General features: G+C 34.4%; 1 protein-coding gene across 9 annotated transcripts in view; it reads left to right on the forward strand.

The window, feature by feature from the left end:
• The window catches only part of EPHA7 (EPH receptor A7), a 198,676-nt gene that overhangs the window by 58,168 nt on the left and 127,254 nt on the right, over window positions 1-13,254 (forward strand). For all 9 annotated transcript variants that reach the window (XM_081524412.1, XM_081524413.1, XM_081524414.1 and 6 more), the window contains exons 4-5: window positions 6,285-6,440; window positions 7,297-7,632. In XM_081524412.1, coding sequence (XP_081380538.1) covers window positions 6,285-6,440; window positions 7,297-7,632 — 492 coding nt within the window. The remainder of the gene's footprint in view (window positions 1-6,284; window positions 6,441-7,296; window positions 7,633-13,254) is intronic.

The following is a 13,254-nucleotide window of genomic DNA, read 5'->3' on the forward strand; positions in this document are numbered from 1 at the left end:
AACATTTAATAATATTTCAAGTTTTTGTGTCAGTAAATGTTTTCATTTCTCTTGGGTACATACCTAGGAGTGGAGTTGTTGGGTAACATGATAACTTTGTTTGAACTGTTGAGGACTTGCCAGTTTTCTTCAAAGTGGTTGTACTATTTTAGATTCCCAATAGCAGTATATAAGAGTTCTAATTCCTCCATATCCTTACTAGACTTCTTTTAACTATCTTATTGATTATAGTCTTCCTATTGGGTATAAGTGGTTTATCAGTATAGTTTTGATTTCCTTTTCCCTGATGACTAATAATCTTGAGCATCATTTTGTGTGTTTATTGGCCACTTATATATGTTCCATAGAGAAGTATCTGTTCAGATTCTTTGCCTATTTTTTGATTGGCTTATTAACGAATGTCAAGTTTTAATTATTTTAAAATTTCAACTTATTATACTCTCAATAATATCTAATCTTATTTCCCTCATCAATTTTATGGTGGGAATATCTTATTAACATGCATTCTTCCCAGACTTTGATAGTTTGAGAAAAGACATAGGACCTCCAAGATGATGATTCTAAGCTCCTGGGAAGTTTTTAAAATATAGAAATATCTAAGCCTTAATAATGATTCAGTTATTTTTAATAGTGCCAAGACTAGTTTCTTTTCAAAGCACACCTCATACTCAGTCATAGAAGACAGCCTACTAAGGCATAGACTTTCAGTGCCTTAAGGTTTAGGATGGGGTCAGCTATGTATGAAATTAAAGGTGGAGTTTAAGATTTCCAAAAAATGTGCCCATTAAGGATAAGGGAATCATTCTTGGCTGTAGAAATCTAAAAGTATTTTCTAGAATACTAAAATCTAGAATCGAAAGGATTTTCTAGAATAACCATTTTGTGGGAGAATGTCCTTAGAAGTATAATCATTTAGGATATCCCCCAAACTTATGCTTGTCGGTCATGCACCAAGGCAAGTCTGAGTATCTGCACCCTTGATCAGAAAAAAAAAAAAAAAGTATTCCACTTCACCTAACTCCATCTAAAGAGTGGAAATCTGTTTGTGGCTTTTACAATGGTCTTCATGATTGTTCATTGAAAACAAACTGTTTACACCAGTACGCTGATTGTTGGACAAACTGCCTCATGTAAGTGTATATTCAAAGGCCTGGCACCCCATTGCTTAAACAGTTGCAATCCATTGAAGACAACTATGTAGTGTGCTGTTGTTAGGAGAGTTTAATTAAGAGTCAGAAAACAAGTCTTTCATATCAACTCTCTTATATCTTTGTGTTCAGAATTTTATTGCTCTTAAGTAATTTACTTATAAAGTTTGTATGTTTTTTTTAAGGATTTAAATCCCAAATATTATTTGAACCAATTGTGTTATATAAGATGATATTCTCATTTAAAAATAATTGAAGTTAAGTATAATGTTACAGTTACTTCATAACTGTACACAATAAAGCAGATCTTGAAATATAGTATATTCTGTAATGTAATTTAGTATATATATATTGCAGTAGATAATCTTGTTACTGTCTACTAAACAGAAGTTTCATGTACTTCTTTGATTTTCTTTGGTGGTTTTCCATTTAAACAACTAGCTAAGCAAAGACTTGCTTAGTGTATGAAATCTGACAAGATTATGGTTCTTAACTCTAGGATTAACTTATGATTTTATTCACTAAGGCCTATTCATTACGGGTTGGGAAAAAACGGTCCAAAGAATCAGTCCCAGGCAGGTCTTTGTGTGACATGGAAAAATACTGCTACTAAAATAATTGGTGAAGTATTACTTTTAAAAAAGTAATTGAATATTGAAAACAAATTTTATACATATTCCTAGTCTTCATCAATACAGTGAAACATCACCTTAAAACAATGTTCAGTTAAAAAAACAAAATTATTGAAAGACAGGAAATTAAAATGGTATGTTTCTTACTGTAATTTTACGATAGTGCATACACTATATTAGTTGAAGTCTGCTTTGAGTTCAAATGCTGTTGAACAAATTGAGAATTGAAGCAAAAGAAGAAAAAACCACTGTAGCACAATTCCTAGAAAGTTATTCTTATATACTTCACCGTTATGCATGAAGGGAATTTATGTTTGATTGAGGTTTCATAAGGCATTTACCATGAAAAACTTTTTTACTAGTACCTTTTTGGAAAACTAGCTGCATTTATAAGAAAAGAGAAATTGTCTTTATTTCTGTGAAGTCTTTTGGGAGCAGTTGGAGAGCTCATTTAAGTCTTCCTTAAGTGGTTAAATCTCAGGTATATCACTTCACCCTAGTTTGTCTTCCTGAGTATTTTACTCAAGCTATTTCATCTAGATATCTTATCTAAAATTTTAATTTTATGAGCATCTGTTACTTCTTTCCGAAACTTTTTACCACCCAATTGCTCAAACTACTATCCTAAGAGATACAGCTTATGTCTTCTTGTGTTCTTGGCTTTCCTCTTCATACTGTAGCTCCCAAGATTTTATACTTATTTTTAATAAATTTAAATTAATGGCTTCCTTAGAGGATGAGTGAAAACTGTCTTGTTACAACTTATCATTTTCAATATTAACTGAAACAGAATAGTACTTCAAAAAAAAAATGTTAAGCCTTTTATGACCACATTTTTCTGGGATTACTTCTCTCATTATCTATTTAATGATGGCCATGCATGTACTCCAACATTTTGCAGGCATCCTTGGTGGCAAAATTCATAGTGAAATTGAAGCAATCTATTTAATATACCTCTTCTGTAAGGTGTGCTAGCTAGAATATTATTTCACCATTTTCTAAATTAAAGTAATAGCTTTAAATAGTCAAAGGGTATACTAAAAGACAGTAGGTACCCACTGAAAATTCATTTGGGGGATGCTAAAGCTTCAAGACACATTGAATAGATGCCAGACTTTGGCTCATTCAGCAGTCAAGGCTGAAGCAATAGCATATGGATAAGTATCAGCAGTCCTGTGTTCTAAATCCAGTTTTAACCTAGACAATGGAATTATTTGAGGAACTCATGTTAACTTTGCTTCAAATCTGTTTTCCCATCTGCTAAAATGTAACAGAATTTAATGTAATTTGAAAGTTGAGTGATAAGGGTTTTAAATTTCTCTACATTAGATACCATACGTATTCTACAAATCATGGAAGTGGAGCAAGAAATGGTCCTCCTTATTTGTGAGAAGAGTGTGAGTAAGCCTTTAGTTAGAAGCCTTTATTTGCAACAGGAGGATGAGAATTGCAAGAGATTCCATTAGGTAGTTTGCTGCCTACCAGTTCTGGAAGTGTTACTTTGTTGTTGTTCAGTTGCTAAGTCAAGTCTGACTCTTTGTGACCCCATGGACTGTAGCCTGCTAGCCTTCCCTGCTCTTCACTATCTCCTGGTGTTTGCTCAAATTCACATCCCTTGAGTTGGTGATGCTATCTAACGATCTTATCCTCTGCTGCCCTCTTCTCTTTTTGCCTTCAATCTTGCCAAGCATCAGAGTCTTTTCCAATGAGTCAGTTCTTTGAGTCAGGTGGCCAAAGTATTGGAGCTTCAGTTTCAGTCCTTCCAATGAATATTCAGGATTGATTTAGGATTGACTGGTTTGATCTTGGGTTTCCGTGGTGGCTCAGACAGTAAAGAATATGCCTGTAATGCAGCAGACCTGGGTTCGATCCCTGGTTGGGAAGATACTCTGGAGAAGGGAATGGCAACCCACTCCAGTATTCTTGCCTGGAGAATTCCATGGACAGAGGAGCATAGTGGGCTATATCCATGGGGTCACAAAGGGTCAGACATGACTTAGTGACTGAACAACAACAACAAGGTAAGGCTTCCAGAATTGATAGGTAGCAAGCTACCTAGTAGAATCTTGTTTGATCTTACCTGCATACTAAGTCGTATCAGTCGTGTCCAACTCTGTGTGACCCTATGGGCTCCTCTGTCCATGGGATTCTCCAGGCAAGAATACTGGAGTGGGTTGCCATTTCCTTGACCAGGGGATCTTCCTGACCAGGAGCTCTCAAGTCTCCTGCATTGGCAGGCAGGTTCTTTACCACCAGCACTACCTGGGAATAGAAACAAAATTAAAAAAAAGAAAAAAGCTTACCCAGTAAATGTTCAATGTTGATCTTACCTAGTAGATATTAAATCATGTTGCCATTGTGTCCATTTCCTTGTTCCCTAACCTCCTATCCCTGTAAAAAGTAAATAAATGCACATAATATCATCAAAGACTATCAGCATACACCTCTTCTCTCTGTCTTGATCTTTTTTTTCTTTTTTTAATTCTCTGGGACTTTGTGTTATCAAGCTGCAGGTTGTGAATAAAGCATTTCATTCTCTATATTATGGATGTTCTATCTGATCAGTGAATTACAGATAATACATGGAGGAAGATACAGTGCATACTTAAGGAATTTCCAGCCTGAGAAATCCATGCTAAATCCTTTATCCTACCAGTTAACCATTCTTTTATGTGGCAAGGCCATATATCTTTAGAAACATTTAAAAGTGTTTTTAAATATTATTTCCTAATGGCTCTCATTGTTCTGTGTCTTAGATTTGTAGTAATTGCTACAAGAACATGTGAAGATGCATTCATCTACTTGCCTAATATGTTTGCCAGTGTTTCCCTCTTGTAGGAATTGCGGAAGCCAACTAAAGGCAGACTGGCTTCTGAGAGCAAAAGTGGATCATATATTTACATAGAGATGATGGTACTTCTGTTCACAAATTTTTAACTTACATATCGCAATATAATCTATCTTTAAGGTTTTAAGTTATCTAAAATACCTACCTTGTTCATATAAAACAGCCTTGTTTTTTTCTTTAAGCTTAAAAGATAATTTGGATTTCTTCATTGCACGAAATTATGTATTAAATATTCATCATGTGAGCAAAAGTATAGAATGACTTAACATATTTTTTCTGGAGAATAAGATAGGATTTTCTTAACAAGATAGGATTGTTTTTCCCACCCATGAGTGAAAATGTGATTATGCTGCTGAATAATGCCCAAGTTGAGAATATTAAATAAACTTGAATCTAATACATAGAAGTTATAATTGAATTTATGTTAAATATTCAGTAATTTTTCTTTATAGATATGATTTATTAATTTCCATTAAATTTGAAGGTCACTGAAACTTAAAGAGATATTCATTTAATAAATATGGAGGGCAAATTGAATCTCTGTAATATATTCAATTTATGGTACCATCAATTAATTTAAAAATTGTTGAAATAATGAAAATTGAGTTTGCTAAATTTTAATTGAAGATAAATATGTAAAATGTCTGGGGATGGTAAATGCTTCCAGGTTGCTTGATTTTATAACATGTAGTCTAAGTGAGTAAGGGAAACTCACTGGAAGGTGGTAGATGCCTTGGTGCCTGTCTATTCATTACTGAGAGCAATTGCTGTGTTACTGTGACTATCCTAACTTTTCCCAGTAGAGAAGAAAGAGTCATCACCTGTTTGAGGTTAATGGCTTTCTCCTTATTTCTGATAGAAGAGGTTTCTCCTATCCATATGATTTCATTGTTTTTAGTAACAGGGAAGTTTGCTTAGTGGGAAACAGACTGCCTTAGAACTTAAATTGGTTGAACTTATATCTTGAGTTTTTCTGAAAATTGGTAGAGGGAGTACATTTCTATCATTTTAAGATAAAAATTTTTGCATCATTATTATTTCTAGTCAGGTCATAAAATGATTTTAATATTTTTCACTAAGAACCATATTCACATATAAAGACTTAATTTACAGCTGTGTTAGATTAAGAAAACAGAACTTTGAAGTGTGTTAATGCAAATCAACAAGCAAGTTAATTATTATTGAAATCAAAGTTCCCCTGAATTAACCATGCTGAGATTTTGTCAAAATAAATTTGTTTGTGTTTAGTTTTGGGCTCTAGATTTTGGACTGATGCCAACTACATGTACACGTTTGCTGTATCATTTGGTTTCTATTATTTTGTTTTAAAATGTAGTATTGTAAAATAGGTTTACTGATATACACTAAATAGAATTATAGCATTATACCATAAAGGGAATGTTCTTCCCTTTTTTTTTTTTCTGTTTAATTAGAGATTTACAGCTTATAGTTAGTGATAATTCTCAGGAAACATGGCTACAGATATAAAAATAATATGTTAGAAATTTCTTATTAGAATCTAAATTTCTATTGAGTCTGATGATAGCACATTTGGAAATCAGATTTCATATTTTATTGTTTGCTAAAAATTACTAAAATTCAGAAAGGGTCTGCTTGTTCTCATGTTTCTGTTTTCACTTTCTTTTGCGTTCTCAGCCTGTGGCCGTGGGTTCTACAAATCTTCCTCTCAAGATCTTCAGTGCTCTCGTTGTCCAACTCACAGTTTTTCTGATAAAGAAGGCTCCTCAAGATGTGACTGTGAGGATGGGTATTACAGGGCTCCATCTGACCCACCTTATGTGGCATGCACAAGTAAGTTCATAATTATAAAATAAAGACTTTCAGATCCCTTCCATTTGTTTGTAGGATTGTGACATCATTGAGATAAGCCTGAAATTTCTGAGTACATTCTTAATTATTATTAAATATTTACAAACTTTCCATAAACCAATAAGGCTAAACAATAATATAAAATAGATACACCTTATATCATCATCAGTGTAGTTTTCATGTCTCCCAGATCTTGCATTTTAATCATATTTTCCACATGTATCCAATAGGAATAACAAATAAAATGTAAAAGTTATTTGCGTCTTGCGTGGCTGTGAAATGTAATTAAAAAGTAATGGTTTCTGAAGTTAAAATTCCATCACTAAATAGAGCAAATCTCACATCTTGGTGCTTCAATGAATGAATGTTTGAGAGACTCAAATCCAAAGCCAATTTCAGACATTGCTATAAATCATTCTTGAGCACATTAAGAATGAATAGACGTATTCTCTCTTATATGGTTTAAAGGAAAACTATTTTTAAACAACTGCACAACTGTTTTTTTAGGTGCATTAACTATTCTTTTTTAATTGCTTGGAAGAAAAATAGCTAAAGACCATGGCAAAACTACAAAGACAGTCGTTATCCTGTTTTCATTTTGACATGTTAAATGGAAAATAAATAAAACCTCTTGCCAAGTGAATTCAGGAAGGCTTTTATAAGGTTTCTCTAGGAAAGGTAATGAAATGTTTATGTGAAAGAAAGCATTTCAACTAGTTTTCTGTGTGGTAATTGAGCCACTAGCTTAATGCCCCAAGTGGATCCTTTCATTTGTTTGTTTGTTTGTTTGTTTTTGGCTATTTTTGTTTATTCATTTACTTTTTTTTGGTTTCCTAAGGGCCTCCATCTGCACCACAGAACCTCATTTTCAATATCAACCAAACCACAGTGAGCTTGGAATGGAGTCCCCCTGCAGACAATGGGGGAAGAAACGATGTGACCTATAGAATACTGTGTAAGCGGTGCAGCTGGGAGCAGGGCGAATGCGTTCCCTGTGGGAGTAACATTGGCTACATGCCCCAGCAGACTGGATTAGAGGATAACTATGTCACTGTCATGGACCTGCTGGCCCACGCTAATTATACTTTTGAAGTTGAAGCTGTAAATGGAGTTTCTGACTTAAGTCGATCCCAGAGGCTCTTTGCGGCTGTCAGTGTCACCACAGGTCAAGCAGGTATGTTTTCCTGTTTGTCTTCACTGAGTGAAAAGTAAGTGAGGTCTCTCGCTTGAATATTTCCTGAACTCAGCTATACAGAACTTGATTACTCCAGCTTGTTGAGTATTCACACCTTTAGCTTTTCTTTGTTATTTCTTCTCTTGTCTGTTAAACCATTACTAGACTCATTAACATCTCCTCCAGAGATCTGGCAGGAGAAAGAAAAGGTGATAAATTGTAAACCAGTTAAAGTTGCTCTAAGAGGTGCAATTCTGTTAAGCTTAAGGGAAAGACAAGGAAAATGGACAAAATAAGATGTGGGATATTTCTTTCGTTTTTTACCTTTTGGTGTGCTATGTGTTAAGTGCTCTTGATCAAAATTTACATAATTAGAAATAATGAAAGAGGTGACTTCAATGTCTCAAGTAGTGACAACCACATAAAATGTGATATTTGTAATAGATGGCGAATCTGCCTTAAAAATTGCATGAAGGAATTTACATTCCTCACTAGTTTTGTGATCATATCATGTTAATGTCTATAATATTGGAAAAAGTATTTAGGAGATCTCCTGAGGATGTAAAAATAAATGAATTAAGAAATATAATTATGATGGTTGTGAACTGGTAGCTTAGCCTAAAACCAGTTTTGACTTGTGTTCTTACTGCCGTTAAGATGCCCTACTTGGTCATTCTTTGCTGTGGTTAAGTTGGTTTTGGAAAATATAAATTGGGAAGGTAGCTTCAGAAACTGGGGACTTTCTAAACCTTCAGAAAAATCTTATGACTAAGGGAAGTTCCAGAAATTGAGGGCTTTTTCAAACTTTTGAAAATTCTTGCTACTGAAGGATGATGCTATGTAGCACAATGTAGCAAAGTGCTAAGTCATTGTCATTAATAAAATTAGACCTGCACCAGAGTACTGAGTTGTATAAGCATTATAATAAGGTTATAACAAGGTATATTTAATCTTTGGCTAGCTGTCAACAGACATTATTATCACCAATTCCTGGACATGGACTGATCTATTCTTCATATCTATACCAATTTTAGTAAAATGTTATCTATTTAAATAATATCTGTACAATGAAACCTATGCATAAGTCTTACGCTTACCATTTTGAACAGATTAGTCGGTTCCTATTTTAAAGGCTTCATTTTGATGTTTATTTAAAAGGCTATTGAAAATCAGATTTCTTAATGTAAAAGCTGACATCTGGAGGTAAAACAGCATAGAAACTTTTAAATCTTCAAAAATTGGACAAAAGAAGTAACTGATTTAACTAATACTTGGATTGACTCATTTTATTTACCCTCACTCCATTTGCCGTTCTTTTAAAATGCTGTTGTCACTAGATATTTTTACTTGTGTTGCTTTATATTGAAATTTGTCATCATAACATTATAGTCAGTGGTTCTGAAACATTTTGGGTTCTTGTCTGTGACTCTAGAGCTATCTTTGGAATCATTAATAAAAACTCTTAGGTCTGCTGAGCTAGAATAACTGCTCTATTCCTGCTGATAACAAGTATAAGAAGGGATGTTTTTATTTATTTTTGAATTCAACCTAAAGATACTGAACTGATACCACAAGTTGAGTTTGCCAGATAGACCACTTTCGGAATCTGTTTTCTTGCTCTTTAAATGGCTATTATTTAATTTTTCAAGTTAACACTTCACAGTCTAAATAGGTCATAGATTTTCCACAAATTCCTGAATCAACTACCGTACAGTAGTTAAGTAAAATGGCTTAATCCCTTGATTCTCTTCTAGTTAAGAGTAAACTAGGTTTGTTTGCTTTGGGGAGTATTTTAAGTGTATAAAAATTAGATTGCTGTGGTTATACAGCTCTGTAAATATACTTAAATGTTGAATTGTGTACTTAAAATGCATAAATTTTATGGTATGAAAATTATATATCAAAAAAGCTATTAACATTTTAAAAAGAATAAATATAATACAGTTAAAAAAACTAGGTTTGCACTTTTATGTTAAAATATTAATTCACAATTGCCTAGTCCAAACTACATACATCTCAAATGTTAAAAACCCATGAATATATACTTTTAGCTTTTTCTGCTTTCAAAAAGATGTACATTAATAAGGCAGCAAGCTGTGGTAATTTTTAAAGTTATAATATATTTTTTAACACAAAATTTAAAATATGTTAGCGATTATTGTTCAGTTAAATTGATACCCACTCCCCCCCCCACCATCGTCAATATTTTTCCTTTTTCTAAGGGGAGAATGATTTGAAACATTGTCCATGTTTATGATCATCCTTGGAAACCTACAATGATCCTTAAAATTCTCATTCTACATTAACCAAACTGCATTACCTCCCACCTAGTTTACGCTGCAGTCACTTCAATAATGAATTTAAAGGTCTCTGGTCAGTTATTACCCTCATCAGCAACCCACTGGGACAAAAAGAATCTACATGTGTTTGGGCAAGATGAGAGAGTAAGAATGGAAAGTCATCAGGTAGTGTTTGAAAGATTGTATGTATACTTTGCAGTTCTTTTTCTATTAAATTTGAAGTCTGAAGCTCAGGACCCTCCATAGTAGTGTTTGTGGAAATGGAAGTACATTGAAGACCCCTGGTCCTTTCCTCAGGATAGTAATAGGGTTATAGGTCTTTAAGGACCTGTATACTAGCCCCTCTTGCCACTTACAAGGTACATACTTTTGGGTGAACCACAGACGTTCTACATGAGTAAAATGGAGATAAAATGGTGTGTGTGTTCCTGTATTATCCTGTTAATGAGATGTTGGAGAAAATTTAAAACTCTTTATTATCATAAAAGTATTATTTCAGTGAGGAGCATAATGATTGCTGATTAATCCTCTTTTATATAACACTTTGTGGACCTACCAAGGCAAAGCACACTATAATCTTTATCTACTGTCATGTGTCTGAGGTGGGGGATATAATTGAGGTCCAGAATTGGCAATTGTGTGTTATAGCAAGGTAGGAGGGAGAAATTAATTTTGTTCAGTCACAGGTTATCTTAAGACTGAGATTCTTATTTAAAAAAATAATTAGCTTTAAGATGAGACATGTATAGAGAAGCATAATATATGATATTTATATTTAGATAGTTTTTGTGTTTGCTTATCAGTAACCTATGACCTACATAAGCTAGGTGAAATGTATTCTTTTTTGTTGTTGTTTTGTTCAGAAGGATATTGCTGTATTAAGGGTGAAGTCACACAGATCAAACGTGTACTCTGGAGATTGTGTGTGTGTGTGTGTGTGTGTGTATGTGTGTGTGTAAGGGGGAAAGCACATGCATTTGATTTATGACATTATGATCCTCATTCTTCCTTACAGTGGAAGACTCTCTGGAACAGATATGGTCTTGATAATTGCATAAGTGTTCTGAAGAAGTAACTATTTAATTGCTACTTTTCAGAACATTAATTCAGACAACTGTTCTGAGTAGTATTGTCAATATAAGTCAATTTATGTCTAGCGCTGTGTGGGATCCTGAGAACAGGAGAGCAAAGAATGGTCCTGTCCTTATGAGGCACCATTACTGTAGCCAATGTATATTAAGTTATACAACTAATGAGAGGGTACCTTAATATAATGTGATACACACTGTAGAACAAGACTAGGAACAAAATATAGAACCTCAAAGAAGGAATGATTTTCTTCTGTGGAAAGGAAAGGGATCTTCACAGAAAAGATGCCAATCAATCTAGAACTTTAGAATGAATATGGTTTTGCCAGAAGGAGGATGAGTAAGTCATTTTCTGAGCTCTCAGGAGGACCTGTCCCATGAAAACAGAATAATCACCACTACCTTCCTCCCACAGATCAACTGCATTAACACACCAAAATGGGCTGCAGAAAAGTTAGTCAAAACTGCTCACCCTAAAATTACTGTCTCTGTCTGTAATACCTTGATTCACTGTGGGATCCCTTAGACAATTAGATAATTTTTAGCTTTGTTAGAAAAAATGAAATTATAATATGTGGTTTCCCGGCAAGAGACGTAAGAGATTTAGCAATTATTGTTCAGGTCAATAATTATGTTATGTTTGTGTCTTTACCATCTAGCACAGTTCTTTCTGTTACTCATGTTGTGCAGTTAATTCCAATGAGGAATCTAGTCACATGCAAGAAAAGTTAAGTGATTTTATGAGTGAAAACATTCAGAGATGAATGGAAAACACATAGGATTTGATATTTGATGACATGATTACTTCACGTTACGTAAGATATTTTACCTCTTTAACTCGAATTTTCTCCTAAATGGATGGGATCATGATACTTAACTCCTCATATTATTAGAAAAATTAGCTTTTAGCTTAATACCTGTAACATTTATTAGAATAAAATGAGTGTGTTATTATACTACAACAATTATAATAATTGCTAAGAACTGACTCATTGGAAAAGACCCTGATGCTGGGAAAGATTGAAGGAAAGAGGAGAAGGAAATGACAGAGGATGAGATGGTTGGATGGCATCACCAACTCAATGGACATGAGTTTGAGCAAGCCCTGGGAGTTGGCAGTGGACAGGGAAGCCTGGCGTGCTGTAGTCCATGGGGTCGCAAAGAGTCAGACACGACTGAGCAACTGAACGGAGCTTAACTGAATGATAGGAATTGCTAGTGAGTGAACACAATATATTTTTTGGTACTTTTTAAATGTAAAAGGTACACAAAAAGAGTGTCAAGTTGAATCACTTAATGTCTTTGGACTCATGAAGGTCCTCCAAAGTAAAGGAGAGGTCTGAGACAGAAGACCTCAAAGAGCTCATCTTGTGTCCATAATCAAATGGACAATAATAATAGAGTACAAACTATACATTGCACAGTGCAAGGTTGACTGCTGATTATTGATAGCTGAGTAATATGTGTCCAGATACTATCATTTTTAATGAGATCTGTGACTTACAATGCTTAATCAAGGATGAAAGCTGTAACCTCTTAAAAGAGGATTAATTTCCCAAATTGGGCTCTCTAGGAAGCAGTGTGACAGAGATTCTTGCAGGAATTGTGTAAGGGCTTGTACTTGGAATCAGCACTATCTGAAGAGAAAGAAGGGAGTGGAACTGAGCAGAAGAGAAGTTGAGCCATGATATAGTCTCATTCGAATCCTCTGCCAACTCCATGGGAGTTCTCCACCTGTAAGGGATCTTCAGATTGTCCCAGTTTGAAAAGAGAGTAGCAGGCTTTTATACCTCTTTGTCACGCAGGCATTTGCTGCAGGCTCCTCTAGGAAGGTGTCATTTTTGAGACAAGGAAATTCTAAAAGTGGACAGGGAACTGAGGTCTGTTTTTGAGCAGCTGTCTCAGCAGCTAGCAAATTCTTTCTTCATTCCTTCACCAAAGGGAATGGGGGCCATCTCTCATAACATACATTACGTAGAACTAAATCATGTCAAAGAATACAAGGGGCAAAGTTTAGAGTGTGTTTAGAGAATAAGTGGTATAAACTGGATGAATAGAGCTTTCTGGGAAGAACTAATGGGAAAGTTTATTTTTTAAGAAAGAAGACCTTTCTAATTGGAGGAGGAGATAGTGGGAACAGGATGTTTTGAATAGGCAAGTTACATGACTAACCCTGGTTTACATTTTAATTTTTTGTGTCTCTTCACAGAACATTTGATGTATTCCATATAGCA

The sequence above is a fragment of the Giraffa tippelskirchi genome, chromosome 9 (genome assembly GCF_054371585.1).
Source record: "Giraffa tippelskirchi isolate mGirTip1 chromosome 9, T2T-mGirTip1v1.2.pri, whole genome shotgun sequence".
In the NCBI taxonomy this organism is placed as follows: domain Eukaryota; kingdom Metazoa; phylum Chordata; class Mammalia; order Artiodactyla; family Giraffidae; genus Giraffa; species Giraffa tippelskirchi.